The following is a 24461-nucleotide window of genomic DNA, read 5'->3' on the forward strand; positions in this document are numbered from 1 at the left end:
TTTGAAATAAGTTCCCGTTTTATTGCTTTAGGATTACGGTTTCCCCCGAGGCAATGTAAGACAAAGATCCCCCTTTTAGCCTGAAACAGACCGTTGGGGCAAGTGCTGTTAGCGAACTTGTAAGAAGGCCGGCATGGCACACACACGCACACTATTACGGCTGGGCGGTGTTGGCTCTACACATTTCTTTAGAACTTCTTCTTGTGTTTAGTTTGTTGCCCTTCCCCTGCACCTCTGATTAGCACGGTTGGTTACGTACGGTGCTGAGGCGGGGTTGGTGGATCGCACCAATGCCACGAAACGACATTCCAGTGGGCCATTTGGTCATCATACCCTGTCAGAAGATGGCAGTCCAGCAAGCGGATTTATCTACATTTATTTCCATCTGTATGGGGATATAGTGTTGCCCCACTCACCTCTGTGGGTTTTCTCCGGTTTCCTCCCACAAGTATAATAACTCATAAATGGAGTCGGACAAACATCCCAATATCGGGCCACAGAGCTTTGGCAATTGCTTGCGCTGGTTCTGGCTGCCTTCCCGTTCATCAGAGGTCGCAAACGGGTTTTGATTCCTTACCCGTACTCATACCCGGCCGCACCAGGGTCGCAAATGGGTACCCGTACCCGTACCCTACCCGTACCCGTACCCTACCCGAAATGAGTGACAAACGGTTACTCACCATTGACTCACGGCCTACCCGTACCCGTACCCGGCCGCACCAGGATCGCAAACGGGTAACCGTACCTGTACCCGGCCGGGTACGGGTAGCCGGGTATCGGGTAGGGTACGGGTATCGGGTAGGGTACGGGTATCGGGTACCCGACTGCGACCTCTGCCACTCGTCAGTGGTTTCCCATGCCTCTGAATAAAAGGAAACTGCCCAAAACAAATCTGCAACTTTATTGGGCATGAGTCTTATCATGGGATCAAAGGGTATAACTGGAGCTGTCTCCAAATCACCGTGCCCCCTCTCCCCTGCACCTACAGCATTTGTTCCATGCCTGTATTTGTAAAGAAACCATAAATACTAAACCACAAAAAAGCAGAAGAAGAACACAACTACCTAATTATTATGCTGTGTCAGGGAAACTATGGCTAGGTAATTCAAACTGTCGTTGTGGACAGGGAAGCATTGTTAGCAATGTTAAGTTAATTGTCTCAGCCGACTTTCGTTTAACGAAATGTATGACATTTAATGACTGACTTTTGTTTGTGCACCGTTTTTGGGTTCTTCTGTGATGTGTTTGTTTGTCTGTTTTACCTCAGATTCCTGTTTTGGTGGATTTAGCTCTAATGTCTATTTGCCTTATTGTTGTTTCCTTTTGTCGCTTTGGTGAGCGGGGGTCATCTCTGGCAAACGAGATTACCTTAGGCCTCCTGAGTTTCTCGCCTCGTGAAACAAAACAAATGCTCGCAACTTGATAGCTCTGAGCGCCAGCGGCCGTGAAATATAAGCACAGGGGCGAGCCATGCAATGGCGTGCTGCGTGAAGGGATTGCATTGAGGCGATCTGATTGTCATCGCACAGACACATCGGGGTCTTGTACTCCATTAGATCAAGCGCCGCAAGAGCAGTGTTGTGCCCAGTCAGGTGACACCACCAGGCTGAGGAAAACTGATTAGATGAAAAGTAAGTGAATCAAAAATACTCGCGGAGAGCTCTGGCACCGACGTCAATGCCTTAATCGCACAGCAAACCTCCGAAATCACTCTCCCAACTCGTGCAACGTGCTTCCTTGATGTCTGTCCTGAAACACGCAACATGTAGCTGTTAAAATAACATTCGATACTAGTATGGTCCTTTGGACAACAAACTGAGACAACATTACCGTAAGAACAAGTCTGAGCCCATAAAATTACCCAACGTAGATTACGTATAGTCCGGTTGGGTTCACGTTAACTACAACACCTACTTTAATGCAATCAGCTGTTGTGTAACACAAAGTCAAGCAAAATAATATGGCACTGGATAACACTTTGTTTAACCTTAGTAGCTGTAATTAGAATTTCAGGTGATAGGTGCTATGCAACACAACAGTGTTCATTCTATGTTTACATTTAGAAATGTAAAAAATTAACCATGCGTTGGTTAATGTTATTCTACTTTTTCAAATGACAATTTTTCAATATACCTTTCAATGGGCCTGAGATAACGGTAGAAATTCAACGTTCCTATGGCAGGAGGCAATACATCCACTCAACAAGCACTGTTGACTTCCCCAAATATGACCCTCATTTTACCTGCCTCAGCGCCACCCAGCCAGGTTCAAAACATTGCCGAGATGACTTTGTACGCTCCTGAAATTAAGAGGCCCAAATGTCACGTAATTATTGGCTATCGTTTTTTATTCAAAACATTGGATCCTTATATTTAACTGCACCACTTATGAATGTCAACTCACGACATGGGCAGCTGTAAAAAGATATCGTTTGTTGCTACAAACTCGTGATGTTTGTTGCATCAAGCACCGCTTTGCCACACACTCATACCCACGCTCATTTTACTCAAGACGACGGTTCGCACTTCATATATGGAGCAAGAAAAAAACCTCGTTCACCTGCACACAATGTTTGCATTTTACTGCATAAAAAGTGCTTTCCGCAAATGAACCACAATACCTTGCTGATATTGTCAAGGAGCATAAACTATCACGCAACATCCGGTCATCCTCGCAGCAGCGACTTTTGGCTAGCCATCGAACAAAGACGGTCTACCGAATCGCGTGCTTTCGGATGTGCTTCAGTGGCCGTCTGGAACGCTCTTCCTTCCAATATTAGGAAGCCACTGGAGCTATGCACTTTTAACTTTAGATTTGTGTTTTGTTTGTTGTCCTTCCCCCGCACCTCTGATTAGCACGGTTGGCTACGTACTGTGCGAAAGAAGTCCAACATACATATATAAATACATATGCATGAGACTTGGAAGCCTCGCAAGGCTGGTGACAAGGACACTGAATTAATGAGAGTGCCAAAATTCCCGTACAATTGCCTAACTGTATTTCGTAGCCTATGGGATACATTTCTCAGTTTTTAGACTAAAACATTATTCTGTGCATGCGAGTGAACACAACGTGCCATTTATACCGCTCAAATTCATGGACAATGACTTAAAACAGAGAAGAATTGTTCCATCATGTAATGGGCCGCCTCAAAAGCCGTGAGCTCTTCTGGCAAACAATTCAGACTCGCACAGAAATGACTGATGGCAGTCCAGTGGTCTACGTACCAACTGGCCATCACTCTGGAAAATAACATCCCACTCCTGCAAGACCAATGAAGGCCGCTTGTGTTTCGTAGTTTGTGTTTGCCGTTTTTTTGGATGTTGTGCTTTCATCGGGTTATTGTCCCAAGCAAGTGCTACCCTCCTTTCAGAAATATGCAACCCAAGTTAGTGAGAGAGCATTCGCCTTGCGAGGCCTCCACTCAGCTGGGGCATGTCCTGAAGGAACAACTAGCCATCTACCTAGAACAGCAGGCATCCCAGATTTATGCACAAACTTGCAAGCTTTTACGCACAGTTTGTGTGCATTTTACTGCGAATGAATTGGCAAGGTGGTCTCGCAGCATCTGTTTTCCCCATGTTCTTACACAGAAGCCCAGAGGGATATTCAGTAAACCAAATAAATAATCGCACGAGTAAATGTTAAACGCGCGTTAAATGTATACGTATATGTTAGTGCAGAAAGGGCGACGCTGTCCAAGACTGCAAACGAAACACATCTCTCCGCCGAGGGACTGCACAGCGGCGGGAGACAGTTGCGCAACGCAGACGTAGCGGACGGCGCTCGAGCGGTGCGGTCCACGGCATGCAGCTCGCAGTGCAAGGTGACAGCTCCGCGCCCACGTGCCCACGTGCCCACGTGCCCACGTGCCCACGTGCCCACGTGCCCACGTGCCCACGTGCCCACGTGCCCACGTGCCCACGTGCCCACGTGCCCACGTGCCCACGTGCCCACGTGCCCACGTGCCCACGTGCCCACGTGCCCACGTGCCCACGTGCCCACGTGCCCACGTGCCCACGTGCCCACGTGCCCACGTGCCCACGTGCCCACGTGCCCACGTGCCCACGTGCCCACGTGCCCACGTGCCCACGTGCCCACGTGCCCACGTGCCCACGTGCCCACGTGCCCACGTGCCCACGTGCCCACGTGCCCACGTGCCCACGTGCCCACGTGCCCACGTGCCCACGTGCCCACGTGCCCGGGCTTGCACGGAGCTCGCCAGCGTCGGGACAGCGGCACGGCGACCACGGAGGAGAGCCGCGCGCAACGCACGCTGTGCACGAGGGGGCACGCTGCTGGTCAGAGGACAGGTGTCTGTGGGAGAGGCTCGCGGGGTGCATTTCCTGACTCCATGCTGGACATCTGCAAAAAAGAGCTTCATAGCTCATCGAATTCCTCCAAGTCGGAGTAAAAAGTCTGATTATGATTTGTCTAGCGTACATCCTTACTGGACGCCATTTCGAGTGGCCTATTAAAAAAACAGTTTAAAAACTTTCCCATGACCTGAAACAGAAACCAAAGTAATCAATTACAAACTGTATATCCCAAAAACTGGCACAAGCCTCGGCTCCTCCCTTAAGTCCTCCACAGATACAAAGCCCCCTCTCCCATTCCCTGGGAATGTCTATCTTTTTCTACGTGCTCAGCCTGAGAACCATGTGCTCTAGGGACAGGCCCCTCACAAACCATCTGAGCCGGCATGCCATGCTGCAGTTTGCTCCCTAAACTCATATCGGCAGCTGTCTCGGTCACGGAGCACATGGAAATAGCTACGTTACCCTCCCAAAGGGTGTATGTGCATGCATGGAGGGTAGGCTGCAGGAGGGGCAGCAGAGGCAACACCACTTGGCAGGGTGTGTGCACAATGAGCGCACATGGCTTCATATCAGTGCTAGTTGATAGCACGGGTTAAGAGAATTAATAAAAATTTTGGGAATATTATTAATAATTATTCTATTGAGCTGTATATCGTGTGTACTGCTCAGTGGCGAGATGTTAACCATCTCGCCTGATATACAGGACGTCGTGGGTTCGATCCCGACCCTGACACTGTATATTTGGAGTTTGCATGTTCTCGCCGTGGTCGCGTGGATCTTTCTCCAGGTTCTCCGGTTTTTCTTTGCACATTTAGAAGCATGCTTTGAGAGTATGTGGCTGCTATACATTTCCACATGATAAGCCGCTTCACTGAGATATCATTTGTGGCCAGGTCGCTTCTGATGAAGAGCTACATTGCTCAATGAGCTTTATCTGGTAAAATACAAATCGTTTTCAAATAAAAAATAGTTTAGTTAATAGTTACACCGATATGGTGAATAGGATCATTATTTATAGTTTATTAGGGGACTTATTTATTTATTTTGATATTCATATTTCACCCTTGTAATATTACAGAATCTTTCACAATGAACTTTGCAGCACAGTCAATTTCTGTAAATATTCAATTCCCACAGATACTGTAACGTTTGCTCCAATCATAATTCCTAAGAAGAAAATGAGCCTACAGGATTTACATCAATAACGATCTATTCATCACCATCAATAAAGTATAATTGCAAGTAGGGCCTTCATCCCATGCACCTTCTTGTCAAAAAAAATTTGATTGCGGGTTAAGATAATTCATTTCCATATTGGGAACATTATTAGTATTCATCATTGTTTTTATCGAGCTGTCATAAATTCACACAACATACAAATTCCCAAAGCAGAATAAATGTCAGTTTTTGTTTCTCCAGAAAAAGCCCCCACGGAGTGTCAGGCCTGCTTTAGAAGGTTCCTGCATGGAGATGCTGGGCCCAATTCGATTTTGTTGAAGAAGTGTTTATCATATTGAAGAAAGCCCACAAAGGGGGTGACACTCAAAGGTCCAAGCAGACAGGCTGAAGAACCGACCGTCTGTGAGGCCACCTCCTATCTATGGGACCCTTTTTGCCAGCATTAAAAATGAATGATGAAATAATACGAATATGCGTTTACCCCTTTCGGGCAACAAGACAGGGGGTGTTGAGATGTTCAAACACCAAAACAGACACACCTAATGCAAAGGCATCAAAGTCTGAATTAACCACACGTACCTGTGGCAAAACATGGAAACGAACATGCTCTGATAATACATCCATTGTCATTGAAACTGATTGGCCTACACCAGAGACAGGCTTCTTTATGGCCTTGCCTCACCAGTTTTGAACCACAGAATGCCAAAAGGTGAACAGTACAGAGACAAAGCCACTTCCGTGCCCTCGTCTAGGAGGCCGCTCTCCTAGCTTACAGTTACATGCTAATTTCTCACATTAACATCACTAGCCCCGGCCAATTCTTTATGACCCTTGGGCTACACCCATTTCAAACCTTTTAAAACAGTCTGCTTCAGCAGCAGACCAAGCTTTCCCACCTGATGATGGACGCTTGTGTTGCGCCCGAAACGTCGCGATTAATTTTATTTTCTACCTACGTGACTTTACCGAAAGAACCAAAGAGTATGGATTCCTGCAGTCACGAAAGCTTCAAATCAAGATAGTACAAAGGCAATACAAGTATCAAAGCATTCGTAGCTCTGGTTGAGCAGCTACATCTATGGGACCTCCTGCCTGCCTTGCTGCCCAGTAGGTTCCGGAGGGTCACAACACATGATCCACCGGGTCTTCTCTCCAAAGAGGGAAGCTCGAAAGAGACAGATTCCAGGTTTCCACCGTGGCATATAGGGTTTATATATTTCAATGAGTGTTCGGGTCCATTGGTGCAGCCTGGGGTGACTGTTGTTCTCTGCGTGCGTATCCACGCCACCTGCTCCGAGCCTGTTGGCGATCCTCATCGCTAGACGAAACGTCATCTGAAAAGGAGATCTCAGATGCAGCCAAATTATTCTTCCAGAATGACTCACGTTTGCCAACTCTCTACGAATCCTACTTTGACAAACGAGGTTTTATATCCCTTGCTTCAGAAGCCCAGTGGAAATGTTTACCAAGCGTGCCGTGGTGGTGCGCCGACTGCAGTTAAAGGCAACGGAGGAAACTCCGGAGCAGCTGAGCAACGGAACGTCTCAGCCAACGAGCGTCTCGACAGAAGGAAGGATGGGAGCGGAAGAGCCGAGCCCAATCAAATGCGTGTCCAAAGGGCAGTATGTACGTGCATGGGCACTGTGTGGTGGAATGTTTTTGTTTCCTATTTCCACAGATGCTGTTCTGGCCTTAAATTCCAATGAAGCTGTTGGCTAAGTACTTAAATAAGAACACGTGGAAAATAGCAGTCCGGTCAGAACTCCGCCCGAACAAACTTTCCATGTGCTTTTCATGAGCTAAGTGGGCATCAGCCACATCAAAATAACATTACAGAAAAAATAAATAAAAACATAGGGGCCTGCAAAGATGATAAGCAATTGCAAGTACTGTATATATTTCTATCATATGTCAAATCGCACACGAGGCAGGCATGTGGCGAACATATTATTGAATGCTATGCAGCAAAGGACTTTGCTAACAAGGTTTCAAGGCAGTTGGCAGTCAGAGATGTCGAATTTCGATGCCCATTCTGGCTTGTGAGATTACAAGCGTGTATAAGCCAAAGTTTGCCAAGTGTCGTTTTGTGGCTGCACATTGCACCGTGACACGACAATCGTGACATCAAGGATTAACCACATGCAGCACCAGCCCTGGCTACTGGAAAATAATAACAGCCTCAAGTTACCCACGCTCGGTGAAATTACGAGAAGCTGGTTCACACGAATTAAACGTTGCTTTTCTTCCAGACGGAATTTCTGGAGTACTCATTTAAGCAGCAAAGCAATGCTTCACCAATAAAGTAGATCTTCTTATTTTGTATGGCTGATGTAGATGCAGAGCAACAACTATAATTTCACATTCAGGTGGTCAAACCCAGACAACCACATCAGGAGCAGCGGAGAGTGTATCATTGCTGTGATGTCTCCATCGTGTTTGTGAATGGGGCATTGTGTTGTTACACATTGCATGGCCTGTTCTGGGTGACCACAGTCACACATTGGAGAGTTTTAAATTTTCCATTTGTGCATCAGGTATCTGCATTCGCCATGGTTTGTGCGGATGCGGTTAAGGGTGGACCATGAGCTTCGCATAATATCAAAATCAGGGATTTTCAGCGTTGGGTCTTTCACCATAAAAGTAGATGTGGTAAATTCATAAAATTGTCAGTTAGGTGATACGAGTGTGGCTGAAGATTTGACCGAAACCAAGTTTCACCAGACGGGTAACACCTAGACGATATGTCGCTGCGCAACGGAGCGCAACGGCTGTGTCTCCTCCGCGTGGGCTCGATATAACCACAGCCCACGGCCGCACAGACTGTGCTGACAGCACCCACGCTGGAGACGGGCCCCACCACAATCGCACCGATTCACAACAGTGTGCAATCACTGAACGACGAAGGGAAATGTTGGTGTGCTCCAAACATTTTGCCGATGCAGTAGATTATTTACTGCTGGATGAAGATCATCCTATGATAAACTAAACTACTTTATAATTTACCAGGTAAGGCCCACTGAGCGATATAGCTCTTTTTCAGAAGCGACCTGGCCACAAATGATAGCCCAACGAAGCGGCTTGTTGCGTGGAAATTTATAGAAGCTCAATACTATAAACACATGTTGATTCTAAATGTGGAAGGAAAAACCGGAGGACCTGGAGAAAAATCAACGCGACTTAGGGGGAAACATGCAAACTCCAAATATACAGGCGTCAGGGTCGGGATCATACCCATGACCTTCTGTATACCAGACGAGGTAGCTAACATCTCACCACCCCAGAGCCCAATTATTGCAATAATCACTTCCTGTCCGATTATTGTATGATGCTTGTTAACACAAGAACGCTTCACTGAGTCTCAAGACTTTTTCAGGAGGGTCCTGCCAAGTTATTCACAATAAGGGGGTAATGTTGTTGCTGTGTGTGATCCCAATTGTTTGCAGGTAATCTTTCAACATTAGGATGTTTGGCCAATATCAGTTACAGTTTATGATGTTATATCTATGGGAGAAAACTTTAATACCTGGAGGAAACCCATGCAGAACAGGAGAAGAACATAACAAAAGATCCACATAGAAAGGCACCAGTCGGGAATCGAACCCATCACCTTCTTCGTGTGAGCCATGAGTGTCACCCACTGTGCCATCCTGACACTCTATCACAGTAACAATGCATCATAAGTCCTCACGTCCATCACTGTGTTGCCCCATCTCTCCCTAACCATACTCGTCCCTCCGCCATTCCATCAGCAAGTCGACTATATCAGCATTTATTCATTCGAGCCGCTTGTCCTGAACGTTTTTTTTGTTTGATTTTCTCAACAGCGCGTGAAGTCACGAGTGTGTTTGTTTGCTCTCTGATGTATATGTCGTGTGTTATTCAAAGCCAAGTCTGTGTTACCATGCATATCGTGCGATTTTCAACTCCTTTTCCATTTGACATTTTTGTACCGTGTTTCCAATCCATATGTCCAGGTTGGAAATATGCACCGGAGGAACAACTTTCTTTTGACACATTTACATCTTCATATCCAAAACGGAAATTAATGCCCAAAGGCTTTTCTCTCTGCTGCAGTACTCTTTCTTACAGGTTATGAACGTAATACTGATTACATGGCAGAGTGGTTGTCCTTGGTACTGACACTGACATTTACTCCAGCTGTCACCGTAAGCGCAATGGCACTTGTACTTAGTAACGTCAAAGTGATAATAATGATTGGAAACATCAAACTCGGGATGTGCTGAAAGCAAACAAGATCAGCTGTTTAAAGAAGGCCCATCCAACTAATCTCGCAATATGCAGGAGTGCAAGTCTGCTTGCGCCCGACGGGTATTCAACAAACACCTTAATAAGCCACAAGGAGATAATTTGCATTTGACAGCACAGACACGTGTCAGAGCAGCGCCAGGTAAAACTAAGTGGCGTGCGCTATTTTTTATCACACAGATGGCACACGGGTATCTACCGATAAAAAAAAGATACTGCCGGCATTATTTTTTATAGTATAATTTCAATGCAATCTTTTGTAATGTCTCAATGACATGTTTGCCGTTTACAGCCCCAAAGAGTAGGCCTTTGTAAACTGCAATTCCTCGTGTGGAGCTCCTACCTGGCTGAGTAAGCTCTCTGTCCTGGGGCACCTGTGAGCAGTGGGTGCGAGTGAGGGAGAGCCCAGTGATCTCTAGGGCCCGTGCAAACCAGCCCTGGGGTTTGCAGGTGGGGTGGTTGTACCAATGAAATTTCACAGGCACCGTCTAGAATGTTAATAATAGCCACGCAACGACTTCCATGTGACCTGCACAGTGCACTTCCTCTAGATTTGTGTGTGCGATTAATCATTGGATTCTTTTGAAACCGTGCCCCCCCAAAAAAAATTTACCAAATAGTTTTACCCATAAAAGAGACATTCTGTTTACAATCTTACCTATAAATGTCATTGCCTGTCTGTCTCTCTGTGTGTGTGTGTGTCTGTGTATGTGTCTCTGTGTGTCTGTGTGTGTGGCCGAAACTTGTGAAGGATTTGGCTTGCAAACCGTGGGGTTTACGTTTAAAAAAAGTTGCCAGGTACCACGCCATAAGCCGCGTGCTGAGCCAGCGCTATTCCAATTTCGCGTCCGTCACCTTTAAAGTAGTTTCATTCGCGATTTAATGCTGTTTTTGCTTATTTATTAATTAGCTACCGCATGCTCGACCCTATCCAAGTCACACGCGTTCGGTGAGGGGGGAATTCTCTTTCGTGTGGACACTGCGCAGGGTAACACACAGATTTACAGCTCCCTTCAAACATTTATTATCATGACTGTTTACTCATTACAAATTGCCTATTATAGGTTAGAAGATTTAATGACAGGGATGAACCAATATTTATGAAGAATAGCCTTTCTCTGTACTCTTCAGACATAAGCAGCCATGCAATATCACTTACTGCACAGAGGCAAACCAATAAATATACTCAATTACATTCTATCATATTTACACTTTCCCATTCAGTAGGGGGGTTGAGCAGTGACGTTATGTCAATTACGCTTGATTGGTGCTCGTCTGCTCATAGTTACAGGTAGGTGAGGTTCATTTTGTATTTGTTGACTTTCATTCATTTGCCGCTGTTGCTCGCGCCAAATGTTTGCACCAAAATGGTGGAACACCCTCGCAGTCGCTCCTAATTACTTATCATACATGTGTGCATTTCCCCTCTCCCTTGCTTCTTTTGCGAAAGTCACGTACATAGAAAACTATTATTTACAAACTTATTTAGTCTATATACAAGTTAGAGTGTGCGTGTGTACGTCCATGTGTGCGCGTGAGTCCATATATGTGTGTGCGTTGTGTCTGTGCGAGTCCGTGTGTGCGCGTCAATGTGTATGCGAGTCAATGTGTGTGTGTGACAGTCGCTGTGTTTGTTTGTGTACCTCCATGTGTGTGTGCGCGGTGTGTGTTTAAGTTTATGTGTGTGTGTGTAGGTCCATGTATGTCAGTCGATGTGTGTGCATGTGTACGTCGAAATGTGTCTGCGTGAATCCATGTGCGTTTGCAAGTCGACGTGTGTGTGTAAGTCGATGTGTTTGTGTGTGTGTTTCGATGTGTGTCAGTTGATGTGTGTGTACGTCGATATGTGTGCGTGTGAGTCCATGTGTGTGTGTGTGTAAGTCCATATGTGTGTGTAGGTCCATGTTTGTGGGGAGTAGTATTGTAGCGGTTAGCGTGCTGCGCTATGAAGCTGGTGCGTGTGTAAGTCCATGTGTGATTAGTCGATATGTGTGTGTGTGTAAGTCCATATGTTTGTGTGTGTGTAGTTCCATGTGTGTGCGAGTCTATGTGTGTGTGTGCGTCGATATGTGAGTGTGTAAGTCGATGTGTGTATGCGAGTCGATAAGTCAATGTGTCTGTGTGCATCTATGTGTGTGTGCGTAAGTCGATGTGTGTGTGTGCGTCGATATATGTGTGTGTGAGTCGATGTGTGTGTGTGAGTCAATATATATGTGTGTGTTAGTCGATATGTCTGTGTGTAAGTCCATATGTGTGTGTGGGAGTCGATGTGTGTATCGGGGTGTATTGATGCAAATTAACATTGCGTTTTATGATTTTTTTTTTATAAACATTTTTGAATCACAAGATACATTCGTCTGTTCCCCCACCGACGGGGTGGTCGGGAGACATGTGATGCCGACACGTCCGAGTTATTCTCTGCTCCGGGCATCCTCACCTTGGGCACCGTGGGCGCGGTTGGCGTTGGGCTGTCGATGGACGGTGCAGGCAGGGGGGGCGTGTCCCCATCGATGTCGCCATCTCCGCTCTGGTCACCCCCAGAGGCCTGGACACGTCCCGCACAGCGAGCTCGTCACCAAACACAACGGTGCTCGCAGAGGCAACACTCGGCACCGTTTCACACTCCCGGCGGGAACACTCGGCACCGTTTGTATTTTTCGCGGTATTTTGAAGATTTTCAGAATTCATCGAGCTCGTAAAAGAGATCTACAACAAGTTGGAAAAGGTCAGTCGCTCAAGTAGCTTGCAGCTGTGCCCTGCTTTTGACATTAAAACTTGTCTGTTGACATGTTAGTGCAATGGTCACCTTATATCTGGTTGATGTTTCCGTAACCTACTTTGTAACTCTACTATGATCGGTCTTGGGATATTCTTCCCAAGCCAATGTGTGCTGCAGGGAGTCTATTCATTGGCATTGATTTGTGTTTGTGCACTAATTGCAACTTCTCATGCGATGCAAACGTTGTTGTTCTGATTTGTGTTTGCTTGGTTGCTGTACTTTTTGTTTGTTTGTTTCACTTAGTCATTTTGGCGACCAAGGCCATGACCACTGTTTGAACAAAATATAATCGTAATTTATGGCCTTTTGTCAATCCACTGCTGGATGAAGGCCTCCCCACACCGTGTCGGCCGTAGGGGTTGCTTTGACCAAAACTTCTCCACACTGGTTAGCTGGCGACCGTGAATCGAACTCAGCGCTGCACCACGCAGGGCTCTCCGACGGGTGAACTCGACATCGCGGCCCACTAGAGGCACACGGAGGGGCGTCACCGGGCGCTCCGACCACTGCCTCTCTTTCCGAGAGAAAGTTGGCCGGGTGGTGCATCTTGGGGGCCATCGCGGGGGCCATCGTTCAGGGTCATTGTCGGGGGTCATTGTCGGGGGCCATCATCGGGGCACTCACTTCCAGCACGTCGTCATCCTCGCAGTGCTGCCTGGCCGCCGATGGTTCCGTGCTGATCCTCAGGTCGTTGATGACTCCCTGCGCACGCACGGACACGGGGCGCGCGCAGAAACGCTCGTCACGGCAACAGGAGCCGCCGCCGCCACGACGCTCTCGCTCAGCATATCCACGGAAACCGTGCGTTGCATCACCACGGCGACACGCGCAACGACAGCGACCGCTCAGCATCGTACCCGGCCGCTCGCACTTCCCTCGTTTAAAAATTCATGTTTCCAAACGTGAATTGCACCTCGCAAAAGTTTTTTTAAATAATACACGCCCTCCTAGACGCATCCGTTTTGACCATGATTTATAACGCGTGTGAGTGTTGGTGTGTGGGAAGGGTAGGTCGCTTGGGTGCGGTAAATTGGCTCCTCATGTCTTGGGCACAACCAACAAACAGCGAAGAAACCGTCATATAGATGCATTTACATGCTTTTGACAGAAACCACAGGTAGCTTTTCTGTAGGTCAAAACGAACATCAAGTGTATGCTAGATGTCTGAGAAACGCCTCGCCCAACCAACACGTGGGTTGCTCAAGTGGCGAGGTGCTGCCCATAAGTTGAACTTCTTTCGCACCGTACTTAGCCAACCCTTACAGCACCCTTGCGCTCCATCTGCCTGTGAAAGAAATTGTCCTAGCCCACACACATTGCTCTTCGTTGGGATTTTGACCCTAAAAGCTATTTTCTTTTTAAATAACCCAGTGGTTTGGCATGCAGATTTCTTTGGCACTAGTTTGGCAGCCTCATAAGCTATAGTTAGTGATTGTACGATGGTCATAGAATTAATATCGATTGTTGATTGCACTGCAGATCATTTACATTACATAATCGTCAAACTTGAATTTTTTGCTCCCGAAAGTGATGTCACCCGATGTTACCCGACACCGCTTTGGCATCCTGTCGTATCATTCCGAAACGCAAGATTTTTTTTGTGTTTCCAGATAATCCGAAATATTTTGGTGCCTAAATTTATGTCTGTTGGCTTCATCCAAAAACTGTAAACCGGTCTCACGGTCCCCGCTCAGCCACGAGTGCACTGGGGTCTGGGTATCTCTTGGCTACCCCACGTGGCAGAGGCGGAATGGCTGATGACGGGAGGCCAATGTTTAACCTCCCAAGCTAATTATTGCTCAGATCAGTGCAAGTCAAACTAACGTGAACAAAGTATATACAAACAAGTGTTTACCAGCCACCAAATTATCTTTTAACAAAGCAAATACATGCTTGAGCAAACCCACATCCGGCTTAGTCATTGGGATACTTAAAGCATTACGCACACCTACCATATAACCAAAACACTGCAGGAAAACAGTACCCAACAACTGCTGTTACACAACCCACATCATACATACGTAAGAATGAGCTCCCACTCCAGCCACCAGGTCATTCATGTCTATCCATTGGTTTTGTTTACTCTCTTCTCTGCATGTTTGGATCAACATTGACAAATATTCCCTTGCAAATATTGATAAATTCACCTCCTCACAAAGTGTGGCCATGTGTTACATTGAGGTGAAGCCATCACAATAAATGTAATAATAAAAATACGTGAGTTGTGCCCTGTCAGTATAAGACAGTCCCTCCAGAAAAACGCGATTATGCGATTGCATGATTCCACGCAAAATCAGCCAAAGTCCGCATATTTATGCGGGGGGCGCGTTTTTTCAAATACGCCGCACTTTCGCCGCATAAATTGCAGATTTCCGCGCGCAAAATATGCGGGCTTGCATGATTTCATAATCCCCGCATTTTCGTTGCAAAAAGTCACATATATCTTAGCAGAAAGTTGAAAAATGTTGCGTTTACTTCACACAAGCGCAGCCATTTCCCCTGTTGCCATGGGAACGTTATGAAGTGACGTCACTCATTACGCGACATCATTGAAAAGCTGCAAACCCCGCGATGCCAATGAAACCATGATGAAGCCCGCAAATCTTTCTCATTTGCCAACAAACATAAGCGCAAAAGACCGCGCAAAGCAGTTGTAAGATTGCACTTTTTTGTTAGTAGTATGTAAATTTACATTACTGTAAGACTGTACTGTTACTGTATTGCTTACGTTACTGTGCACTGAAAACACTTATTTTAACAGAAGATGTCTGTTTTGTATAGCTACCTCTGTAAAACAGGAAGCACACATTTTATTTTTTAATATTTTATTTATTCATTTTTACAGAAGTTGTAGCATATTCATTTTGTAAAGCTACAGAACTTGTTCGACTCAATGTTTTGTAAGTTTGAGCCATCTGTTTGTTAAGGTCTGAAATAAAACAAGATGAGAACTTAAATATTCCCAGCACTTTCTGTGATGTAGTATGCTTGCTTATCATAGGAAGTAATAAGAAATGACTCATTACATTAAAGTAGTAGCCTAGTGAATAGGGTGTTGGGGGAATCACTTTTTTTTCTCTCTTTCATCAAACCGCAGTTTTTGCAAGTTCCCGCAGTTTTTGCAAGTTCCCGCAATTTTTGCAAGTTCCCGCAATTTAATCGCATAAAATTGCATAAATATCCCGCATATTCCATCGCATTTTTTAAGAAAACGTGCCGCATAATCAACGATTTTTGCCCGCAACAATCACCAAAAAACTCCGCGTTTTTCTGGAGGGACTGATAAGATGTCCTATTATATTACAACTCAGTATACCAACTATTAAAAACTAACAAAAATATGTTACGTTTTACCACATAGGCCCACTGAGCTATACAGCTCTTTTTCAGAAGTGACCTAACACAATTCTAGTTCAACGAAGTGGCTTATCATCACGTGGAAATGTAGAGCAGCCAAATACTCTAAACGCGTGACGTTGATTCTAAATGCGGAGGGAAAAACCGGAGGACCCGGAGAAAAATCTATGTGACCATGGGGAGAACACGCAAACTCCAAATATACAGCAGGCGTCAGGGTCGGGATCGAACCCACGACCTCCTGTATACCAGGCGAGGTAGTTAACATCTCCTAGCCAGACAACACGGTCCCAAACAGGGCTGGGAACGGGAAGGGAGTGACATTAACTGGGAGATCAGCCCAATAGCTTAAGACATAATTAAATATATACTTAATAATCATTTTGTACATTTGGTATTGGTAGCATTATTAAAGCGCAGCAATATCAGGAAGGAAGGCGTCGTGTTACACAGGCACAGTCTGCAGGAGGAGTTGCACAGCAGGGGACGATGTTGCTACGCGTGATCCCAAGTGCGTACGTAACTTGCAGTGTAATTTTTTAATTTGTGCCGTTATTTTGCGCAATGCCACTGGATCTTTAACGTCCACTGTAAAAAGCAGGCGTCGCGAAGCGTTGTTCGGTGAACACACACCGGAAGTAAAAACCAGGGGCGGCCGCTCGACTCGCGAACCTCTGCAACAAGCGAAAAAAACGCACTACAGCTGGCCCGTGTCACCGCCCCGTAGAACGCAAATGAACTGCCAGTCACATCTTAATGAGCTAGCGAGCGAAAAAACCCGACAGTATCCACACCCACATATCCCTCCACATCCCACGAACAGACTCTCACTCCTACAAGCAAGTCCTCTCTACAACTTCATAGAGCAGCGTTCTTCACACATTTTCAGAGGGGGTGGAGGTGGGGAGGCACTTTCGCCGATGAGACATCATCAGTGAGGGCCGCCACACATTTGAAACCGTTGGGGTTTGACAGCACGATGATGCTTGGGGGGGGAGGGGGGGTGCTTTCACATTATGTTGTGTATTGTCTGGGGCCAGAGGTCAGGGGCTGCACTAAAGGCCACCAGGGGCCGCCACCAGTGGCCCGCGGGCCTTGCAATGAAGAACACTGCCAGAGAGGATGCAAGTCTCCAATTCGCACGGTTGGCTATGTATTATGCAAAAGAAGTTCAACATACATACAAGTATGTCTGCAAATACTGCATGTAGAGGCTACTATAGAGCATTCAGTCATGATCAACATTAGATTAGGGTGCAGCATAACACAGGTTGGATGTGAATGCACTCTATACCAGTGGCAAGTTGGCACCCGACTTCTTCTGAAAGAGGACTTATGCAGAGAATAATTACAATCGATAGCTCTGCTATCGATTGTATGCATGACATATTACATGGCTGCACGGTGGTGCAGTTGTAACACTCCTGTTCAATTCCTAAACTCTCGCGACTTTCTGTGTGGAGTTTGTATATCTCCTCTGCTTCTGCACGGGTTTCCTCTGGGTACTCCAATTTCCTTCCATAGCAAAAAAAACGTACAAGGTATCTGGTACTGACCAAACATCCCAATGCAAAAAAATAATCCATCAAAATTATTCAATTGGAGATTACACACAGCAGAAACATCTCCCCCTCCTGTGAAAAACCTGGCAGGACCCTCCTGAGAAATAGACTCAGGCTTTCCCAGGTAAGCAAACGTAACAATAATGATGTTTCGATTTAAAGCTTTCGTGACTGCAGGGATTCATCTTTTTGGTTCTTTCGGTAAAGTCACGTAGAAGGGAAGTAATAAAATAATAAAAATAAAACATAATAAAATAATTCTCACGACGTTTCGGCCACAACGCAAGCAGCCGTCCTCAGGTGAAGAACATGTCTGTCGATAAGACAATAATGATTTTAAAGGAATCATGGGTAATGTGCCACACTGATATCCTCATGGGTACCCTGGTGGCGAGACGTTATCTGCCTCGCCTGGTATACAGGAAGTCGAGGGTTCGATCTCAACCCTGACACCTGCTGTATATTTGGAGTTTGCATGTTCTCCCTGTGGTCACGTGGACTTTTCTCCGGGTCCTCCAGTTTTCCCCTCCACATTTAGAATCAACATACGTTTAGAGTATTTGACTGCTATAAATATCGACACGATAAGCCCACTTCGTTGAGCTATCATTTGTGGCCGGGTCGCTTCTGAAAAAGAGCTACGTTGCTCAGTGGGGCCTTACCTGGTAAAATAATTTAAAAAAATGTTTAGTTCATAGTTTAATTTCTCATCTTCTGTAGCTCACACGAGGCTCAAGCATCAGGCTCAGGGATCTCGCGGGTTAACGCCCACCTCAAAACCTTACTAGAAAAAAGCATCTCCAAGAATAAACGTTGTTTAGGTCATCGTGCTGTAACTTTTCATACAATAAATTGTAGACGCAGCATAATGAGCAAATTCGCAGGCCCTGGGGAGGTGCACTGCTATTGCAGGCTTTGTGGACATCGCGAATGGGAGCCACATTTCTCCCTCACCGACCAGCAGATGCAAGCACAGGCAGCTAACCATGAGGATAAAGGCAGCTTTGTGCAGCTAATGGCCTAGCAGTCTCCGTATAAACTTAGAAGACTGGCTGCCTCTGTGTTATTTAGAAAATAAACATACAGCGTATATGTACTGTTAAATTACAGTGCATAAAAAAACAACTAGAAGGTTTATGGGCAAATGGAATAAATGATCCTCCGATTCACTGATGGCATGCATTTGTTTTCTGTCTGAAAGTTCATTAATTACGTGTTACATTTTTGTAGCAGCATCGGCGAGCACAGCCACGATTGCTTTATTTTTTGCGCTGTCTAAATTATAATTCTCCGTCGACCAAGCGGCGAAGATACGGACTGCCTGGATGTTGCGACCAACATCACCGCACGGAGCATTGCACGCAACCAAAAGTCATCTGCAGTGCATGTTGGGTGCAGCCATCTTGAAAATGCAATTTGCGCAGGGCGATAGATCCCGTGCAAATCACCGCTGCATTTTGCGGCCTTTTCCGACTTTGTCATTCGCGCTACCCTCAGAATTGTGCATTTTAAACAGCGGGCCTTCGCGTGAGGTTTCAAACTTCTCGTGTCAATCCCCACCCTCATGCATACGCCCCGCAGCACACAACTGCCCCCTTGTTGTCCGTCTCCTTTTCCCTGACACAGCTCAGCCGCCTTCTGTAATTGAGCCAGAATGTTTCAACTGACAACTGTGACCCCCGTGCACATTCTGTGCCATGTGAACATCAAATTCCAAATTAGATGACCGACGGATTGACGATTGTGCGCCCTTTCCGCAATCCCTCCAAAACTAACTGCCATTTTGAAATGGAGGGCCCTTTCTTGTGCTCGAAAACAGAAGCAACACTGTACTTCTTCCATTTACCAAAAACACAATCCACCATAAACAGCGAATTTCAACAGAACATTTTTGAAACCTTATGAGGGGCAGAAATGCTGTGTTTGCCCAAAAAGCTTGCTTAGCAGCGCTTTAATAGCCACTGTGGTAATAGATTAGTTTTTTTTTTACGTGCAGCTGTGGAAAGTTAATGAGACATCCCTACAGGGATACAATTTCCCTCAAAAGGAATCCAGCACATGTTTGATACAAGCTCCCACACTCGTTGCTATTGATAATGAGACGTTAAAGCGCGAGTAAAGACATCGTGCGACATGGCTTGCGTCGCTGTTTGAATGCCTTTGGGCAGACCGTTCAATTAGCGAAGCTACATCTATGGGGCAGTTATGCAGGCTAGATCATTAACGGCGAGGACATGTCAACGAGCGCACGCGAAAGTGAAAGATATATCCTTTTAAACACGTCCCACGATGTGCATACTTTTCAGCAGACTGCAACTTGAAATTCTCTCCGACTGGAGAGGAGGCCCGCATGTTAAAGCAAAACAACAAAAATGTAACATCGAATGAACATGAACGTGCAAGGCTGGCCGACACCGAACGTGCACGCCGGTAAATATTGGGCTCGCCAATACCGAACAACGAAACTCAAATCCTTTCAATTTAACAAGCCGAATGGTGCCTTCCACTGGATTAATTGCAAATTCCATTTAAGCTAACACAGCCTCATTGTACATGCGGTGGTGCTTTCCTAGTCGATGCCTGTATGAAGTTTGCCTCGTCTCCGAAAATAACTTGTGAGATAATGCATTTATCAAGGGAAAAAAGCTAAAATTCCACACAATAACATTTCCCGTAAGATGATAGAATTCATATAGACTTTTGCCGTGGCAGTGAAATTAACAGAGAAAGTATCGCAGCATCTCCTGCAAAATCACTGCCAACTCCCAGTCACCATTGCCACTCGAAGCAAAGCTCTCCGGAGAGATTCAGTGGTCAACTGGGCCCTAAATCATCATCACCACCACCACCACCACACCTCCGATTAGCACAGGTGGCTACGTACGGTGCGGAAGAAGTTCAACATACATACATTCCACAACCCCACCTCCCCTCCCCCTGCACTCACATCTACCTTTCTACCACTCTGCATACACCACGGTGGCACCACATGCGCTGCCTTTTTTAATGCAGCACAAATAAGTTCACATATGAACATGTCCCTGGCACCAGCAACCATTCATGCTGGGCCCAACAAATGTCGACTTTTTGCATTCCATGACGGTGCTGTGCAACCGTTTTATATTGTGTTATGAGTTTCATTATTAGAGTCTCCCGTGCTCGAATACGTCCAACGGTGTCTCACACGCTTATCAATGAACTCACACAGTTACTGGTGGTCCAAATGAAGCTGTATTATTATTATTATATCTAGCTGACAGTAGAAATAAATACACCGCTGCAAAAAAATGCACCATTAACAGAAACTGACAGTTGGGAAAGACCACATTTATTGATAAAGGTCGTCACGGATTGTAAACAGTTCTGAAAGTCAGCTGACCCGGTGAATAGGACATTTACAGATTTTCATGGCTCTCTCTCGATGTCTGGTGTCTGGCATCTGTTCAGGATTTACGGAATAATGACCGACAGTTAAGCAAGAGGATTTTTCTATTGCTTGGGTACGAGCAACTTCTGCCTGTTTACAATGCCAAGTCTGGCTCATAATTTAATAACGCATGCCTTCACGAGTTGCATATGTCAGAGGCATTTCCAATATAGGTCAGACATTTATATTAAATTAGTTGTAACACATACGCAATCTAAATGTGGGCATGATTATCTAATTTAATTTCTATTCTATTTTCCAAACTTATCCAAAAAATACATTTGACGATAATAGTTTTGAAACATTAGCACAAATTGAGACAGTGCAGAGGTGCAGTTAAAATTTTAGTGTAGGGTTCATTGGTTATAATAATATTTTACTTGATTATCCAGGCAAACCCACACTGAGTCATAGGACTCTTTTTTATGAGGGTCCTGCATTGGGTTTTTAATTTTAGACGTTTATCAGCCAATCATTGATTGGTTGTGTTTATTGTACCAAGTTGGTGGAAACCGGACCACCTGGTCGATAACCCATGCCTTGCACAACAGGGGCAATGCTCTATCCCACGTAAATATGGAAACAGGCGGTGATTAGTCCACTTGTCGTACCGCCTTCTCCTGGCGAGTCAGAATATGCTACTTCGATGCCCACGGGAAAAGAGTTTCACAACACTGGCGCGGTGATCCAACAACCCACACCCCCAGTGCTGGATTAAGAGGCATGCGCCGCCACTGCCCGGTTAACGATGATTCGATGTTTTGGTGGCTAGATAGTCAAGTGCCCAATGAACTCTGATCCCTTATGAATGGAGACAGAAGTTTGGTTTGCTCTGCCGACTTGTAATTGCGGCATCGTTCACAAGAGCAGGCTTAGCAGTAAAACAGTTTGTTCTTATCTTGGGTTAAAGTGCAAGTGATAATATAGACATCAGACACTACTACAGTGATAACAGAATAATCAGATTGATGCAGGGATAGGGAATTCGCAGAGAACAATCATGAATGTAATGCTCTGTCAAATTCAACCAACAGCTATAATCTTCGTCTTCTTCTTCTTTCAATATGGCACATTAAAGAGATAAACAACGAGTATTGGAAGAGCAATACAAGTGATAAATCAATGTCTTGGTTCTTCAGCCATTCGAAGGCGTTGGTTGTAAGCCGGTGGATCATTCCGGTGCCACGACTGAATGGTCGTGATGGGCCATGAGGAGGTGGCCACGTGCTCTGTCATGTGCTCCACTTTGCAGCCGCCGGTGGAATTCTCATTTACGTCCCACTGGTGCAGGAGGAGATCTGTGCGTTGGCCGTGCGACGGTTGACCGAGGTCAAACGTTTAAGGAGAATCGAGAGGCTGGGAGCGGGTTTGGTTTGGTCGCTAGTGAGGTGAACGGCTATAATACTAAACTAAACTATAAATAGTTTTAATTTTACCAGGTAAGGCCCACTGAGCTATATATAGCTGTTTTTCAGAAGCGGTCTTGCCACAAATGATCGCCCTATGAAGTGGCTTATCACGTGGAAATTTATAGCAGCCAAATACTCTAAACACACATTTCTAAATGTTGAGGGAAAAACGAGAGGACCCGGAGAAAAATCCACGCGACCACAGGGGAGAACATGCAAACTCCAAATATACAGGCGTCAGGGCTGGGATGAAACACACGACCTCTTGCATACCAGGCGAGGGAGTCAACATCTCGCCACCGTGGGAGGTCCAGAGAAAACCATATAAAATGAGATCTTTATGACCATGAAAAAGCCCACTGAAACGTATGAACTCTAACAGAAAATATTTCTCGACTTCAGGTGAATACTAGACATGCACAGTTAGCAATGGCAAGGCCATGAGAGCAAGGCCATGGCATGAAGATAGAAAATGAAGAGAGGAGGAAAGTGGGAGCTTGTTTAACGAGAGCGGTAACGGGAAACAGGGTAATAATTGATTTTAAGATGTTTGGAGATTCCATATGGGCGGTGGTGCACGAGCACAATTAACAAAAGATCTGAACACATTAATCAACAACTGTGTGGCCTTAGAAGAACAAAATATATAATAGATGACGTTGCATAGACAGAGGCCAGAGAGGTCGAGTGGATAGCAAGAGTTGGATACTGCACTTATTTCCACCGTGGGATCTGATAAGAATGACATTTTTTTATGTATGTATGCTGAACTTCTTCAGTACCGTATGTAGTCAACTGTGCTAATCAGAGGTGATGATGAATAGTTGCCTATTTGGCCGATGATCAGTCGCCTACCTTTTCACAAATGCAAGTGTGTCAACCACAGTGGCAGCGATTCAGTATTGGATGTGAAGGAGATCTGAAGATTTGACTATGAAGGTCACCGAGGTGTGTGGATTGACGCAAACACCAACGGGGGGATGGGGGTGGGGTTTCACCAGATGGAAAAATGACCGTTGATGCTTAACAAAAAAATGGGAAATTGGTTCAGAGATGAAGATAGGAGATTTTTTGGAAATGAGAAAGTTAAAAAGAAACATCGAGGCTTAAAGAAAACGGTGGAAGGCCCTCCGCTTTGATCTCCGCGCGAGGGTGCACACAGAACGGTGGAGGTGCGGTCAGTCGTGCACGCCTGCCCGCCCGCTCGCCCGCCCAATCGTGCGCAAAATTTGCAACAAATTCTGTGGCAGAGCGCAGAGGCGGTTTCTGCAGCCGCCGCCGTGGTTTTGCAAAAGGGGGCGTTCGGAGGGAGTGGCGGTGCGTTTTGTGAGCGCTAACGAGGCGAGAGCAATTGCCCAGGTGTGGTCACCTGTGCCCCTGAGCGGATGGCCACGTCCCATCGCGATGAGAGATTTGCGACCGCGGCCTGGTGACGGCGAGGCATTGGCACATTTTGACCAAAAAAATCTGACGAAAAGGGACATTCAGCAACACAAGGCTTTGGGGTTCTCCTGCTTATACTGCAATGGGATAGAATTGTTTTTGTTTATACTCAAACAAAATAATAATTTTTACTCATACGTGGCCCTGTATTGTAAGTGCATCTCACCTGGTTTTGAGTAAACAAATTCAAACTCACACATACGTATTTGTGAGTTAAAAAAACACTAAATCAGTAAAGTCAGTCTCTCCATATTCTTTGGGTCTTTCCGTAAAGTCACGTAGATAGGTTCAAAGAAAATAACAAAATAACAAAAACTACGACGTTTCGATCGCAACACCGCTTGTGTTACTGATTTAGTGTTTTTTGAACTCACAAATGGATATGTGTGAGTTTGTTTACTCAAAACCAGGTGAGATGCACTTACAATACAGGGCCACGTATGAATAAAAATAACGACGACCGCTTTTGTTGCGATCGAAACGTCGTAGTTTTTTGTTATTTTGTTATTATCTTTGAACCTATCTACGTGACTTTACCGAAAAACCAAAAGAATATGAATTCCTGCAGTCACGAAAGCTTTAAGTCAAGATTCAGTCTCTCCATTCGCAGATGAGCTGAGAGTTGGGTGCTCATTTACATCGGTGGTCCTCAGCTGGTGGTGGACATTCCAGGTTTTTTTGACCAGGCCAAGTCACTCTAATTTTGTCTTCTCACAAAAT

The 24461-nt window shown here is 45.6% G+C and overlaps 1 protein-coding gene across 6 annotated transcripts in view; it reads right to left on the reverse strand.

Annotated features, from left to right (window-relative positions):
• LOC144729790 (uncharacterized) overlaps nucleotides 1-24461 on the reverse strand; it is a 283970-nt gene that overhangs the window by 94232 nt on the left and 165277 nt on the right. For all 6 annotated transcript variants that reach the window (XM_078610337.1, XM_078610329.1, XM_078610312.1 and 3 more), the window contains 2 exons: nucleotides 13168-13245; nucleotides 12202-12309 (listed from right to left, as the gene is read on the reverse strand). In XM_078610337.1, the coding sequence (XP_078466463.1) occupies nucleotides 12202-12309; nucleotides 13168-13245 (186 nt within the window). The remainder of the gene's footprint in view (nucleotides 1-12201; nucleotides 12310-13167; nucleotides 13246-24461) is intronic.

This window comes from Lampetra planeri, chromosome 2 (genome assembly GCF_965212315.1).
Source record: "Lampetra planeri chromosome 2, kcLamPlan1.2.h2, whole genome shotgun sequence".
NCBI lineage: Eukaryota > Metazoa > Chordata > Hyperoartia > Petromyzontiformes > Petromyzontidae > Lampetra > Lampetra planeri.